General features: G+C 39.8%; 1 protein-coding gene across 1 annotated transcript in view; it reads left to right on the top strand.

Moving 5' to 3' along the window:
• The first annotated feature begins 8 nt into the window (after positions 1-8).
• The window catches only part of GLRA3 (glycine receptor alpha 3), a 98698-nt gene continuing 95311 nt past the window's right edge, over positions 9-3395 (top strand). Inside the window, exon 1 of the mRNA XM_019470220.1 lies at positions 9-112. Within this exon, the coding sequence (XP_019325765.1) occupies positions 33-112 (80 nt within the window). The 5' untranslated portion in view covers positions 9-32. The remainder of the gene's footprint in view (positions 113-3395) is intronic.

The raw sequence follows: 3395 nt of genomic DNA, 5'->3' as shown, positions 1-3395 counted from the left end.
CGCTCCAGGGCTCCGCGGCGCCTCCGAGCAGCATGGCCCGCTGCTCCATGGCTCCATGGCTCCGCGCGGCTGTCTCGGGATTTTTTCTGTGGGAAGCCGCCGTACTGCTCAGGTGAGTTGTTTTCTTTGGGGAAGCAAAGGTCCCCCCGCCGGTTTTCTCGGGCGGCTGAAATGCCCGGGACTCGCGCAAGGAGTGGCCGCGGTCACTGCCTTTCCTCACCACTAACGCCCGGCTACCTTCGGCAGCCGGGCTGTGGCCACGGAAACTGAATGCGTGGGGTCCATGCTTCGCAAATGACTTCGTAACATTGCACTGCCTCGAATTTGATTTCGCATTTTGCGAGCTGAAGGCTGTGCATTTCCTTCACCTGTTCACAGTTAGGGTTCCCCTATTTGATCTGCGAATTTTATCACTGTTTTTAGCAGGAAATGTAACATTAACGATCCTGAAAATTCTTCGGGTGCAAACTGACTATACGTAAAAGTTACGGAAGACGATCTGAGTTGGGAATGTGTAGACTTACTTATTACTATAATTTTTTTTCAGTAAAAGGAAAGTGAGGGATTGCATTAGGTCATAGAAGTCTTATACAGAAACAGGAGAAATGATAGCTGGGTGAACAGAGGCTATGGTCTACAGAATTCCTCTCAAGAGGGAAAGCGTTTGCTGTACCCCTGGCAGTCCAGGATTTGTATTACGAAAGATAGCAACATATCCATACATTATGACCTGAGTAGAAGGCTGAGGTTCATACGGCTTTTTCTACTTTCTGCCCAGCACACTTTTTCTAGCTAACGTTATGATAGCAATGCAAGCATTCTTTTAATACATAGTTCTGGAAGTGTGGTGATAGCAGGCTAAAATAAACTTGAATCCTCTGTTTAAAGGCGAGGGGGAAACTTAAAAAGAAAAATCAGACATGTAAAGAAGCAGACTTCAATGTCGTCATGTATTCACTGCTGAGGCAGAGTTGGCCATGCTTGTTATCAACAAACATTCTAGCTCTGTATCACAATAAACAGACTATGGCACATAACATGACAATGCCAGACTATTTTAATGATCACATCGTTCCTTGACAAAGATAAAAAAGGAAACTTGAATTTGAAAAGTGGTTCTCCAAAGAGAGTTTGGGGATTACATGGAAGGGATTTATAACCACAAAGTTAAAACAGTAGTGTGCAGTGCCCCACAATAATGGCACACTTCACAGGTGCTCACAGGTTCATAGCAAATCTTTCCTTTTTGAAGGTAGTTTAACGAGCTGTTTTGTATCAACATATGTAATGTATCAATATCGTTGTATCAACATGTGTAATGTAAATAGTTTATAATGTGATTTTTATTGTAGTTGTGCCAAAAGAAAGAGATTTTAAGAAACTGGGTCACATGGTATGGGATTAATTGACACTGTGAGGAAAGAGTAAATGCATGTATATTACAGTTTAAATTTTCCAGTTGCATTAAGAATTTAATGTTCAGAGTAGATGACCAAACCCCTGTGTAGTGTAGGCAATACAAGCGCTACTGTGCAATTATTATTCTATTTCATTGTACTTATAAGAATTATTTTTCCTCTGCATATTATTTAAATGCCATCCTACTGTTGAATGATTCATCCTTTATTTTAATGATATAAAATCACACATTATATTCCAAGGGAAAAAAAAGTGAAAAAGTAAGTTTTGGAAAGCATACAGGTATTTTGCATCATATCATTCTGGACTAACATTTAATTGTTTCAAAATGTATACAGGCATCTTATTTTGCATAAATTCAAATTATTCTGTTCAATGTCCAAATAACTGTTGTACAGATTTTAGACACGAAAATCAAGGGTTTAAGCACATAGCACTCTATTATGTTTTCAGTGATATGTTTGAGGACTGGGAGAAAAGCTATAATCAGACCCAAAATAAAAAATTATTATTTATTAATGACTGCCGGGCCAAGCCTCAGTGTGGTATTGAGAAGAGGGTAGAGATGGAAAAATGAGGGTAAAAGCTAGGGAAAAGAATTTAATGGAGCTTAAAAATATCTGTAATTCACTACCAAAGAAGGAAAATAAACACTTCTAAGATATGGTTTGAAGTTATAATAATCTCTAAGACTGAGTATTCCTCTGAGTTTTCATTAAAGTAATAGTGTTAACAAAAATTCCTCTGGATTTGCCTGGATTCCAAGAGGTCATGCTGAAAGCACGATCATGTTTGTACAGTCAACACAAAGATCCTATTTATGAGTCAGTTTTATGACATCTCTCAAACTTGCAAAAGCACCAGCACAGCTCTGTTAGAACTACACTGTCAGGGACTTGCCAGGGACTCTGCTTTCTCCTTAGAGAGTATGGTATACGTATTTTGTATGGAGACCTGTGTATGGGGAAAGCACAGGATGAAAAGGTAGGTGGCACTGTGGAAATGCAAAATAGATTCTCCCTAGATGATATTTCTTTAGTTATCCATATTAGCATAGACCAAGAATCATGCTACGACTAGGTTATTGCCTCTTTCCCTGTTCAATTCACTACGCCATTGGCCTTGTATTGAAGGAAACAGTATCACAGACAGCTAATTGCACTTAGAGACCAGATTCCTGTGGAAAAAACCTCCATGCGACCAAACTCTGGGGCATGTCTGAGCTCACAGTTAACTGATTTTGAAATTATTCCTGCATTGCGTTGCAAATTGACTTCAGATGAATAGCTTTAAGAAGCAGAAGTCAATATCCTTTAAAACAGCATTAGTTCCCCCAAATAATGAAAGAGAAAAAAACAACAGCTAAAAAATATTAAATCTGACATATCATCACAAACATCTTTGCAAATAAAGATTTGCAGATGTTCTAAGACTTCAGTAGCTTATTAATATGTTCAGAATTATACCTACAATACTATTCAAGAAATAAAACTGACTGTTAAAATCAAGATGTGAATAAAATAGGGTGTGAAAGAAAATGTAGTAATTCAAGATAAGAGCACTGAGGCACAGTACCTTTCCTCAGCAGCCCAGACCCAATTTGAAAAGATAGTTTCTGTGGGATAAATCAGTCGACAGACTCCAAGTCCTAATGAAAAAGATTTGATATGTGTCAGGGAGCAGCAAGGGAAGGGAAGGGAAGCTGGGAGTTCAGACTCACAGCAAAGCAGGCAGGAGCAGGGTCCTACCAACAAAGTTTGCAGTCCCACAGCACCTGTGTGGCAGCAGAGCAGATCCAGTCCAAACAGTTCAGATTGCCAGGCAAAGTTGGTAGTGATGAGGCAGGTCCAAAGGCAAGCCAAAAAGTCAGGTCAGCAGATCAGGCTCAGGCTCAGAATTAGGAAGATACAAGGCTGGGTGAAGGTGTACTTGCACAGTAGCTTGCACAGAGACCAAGAGCAAGCAAACAAAGAAAA

This window comes from Aptenodytes forsteri, unplaced genomic scaffold, assembly GCF_000699145.1.
Source record: "Aptenodytes forsteri isolate BGI_AS27 unplaced genomic scaffold, ASM69914v1 Scaffold13, whole genome shotgun sequence".
Classification (NCBI taxonomy): domain Eukaryota; kingdom Metazoa; phylum Chordata; class Aves; order Sphenisciformes; family Spheniscidae; genus Aptenodytes; species Aptenodytes forsteri.
This window is presented reverse-complemented; position numbering and strand designations above follow the sequence as displayed.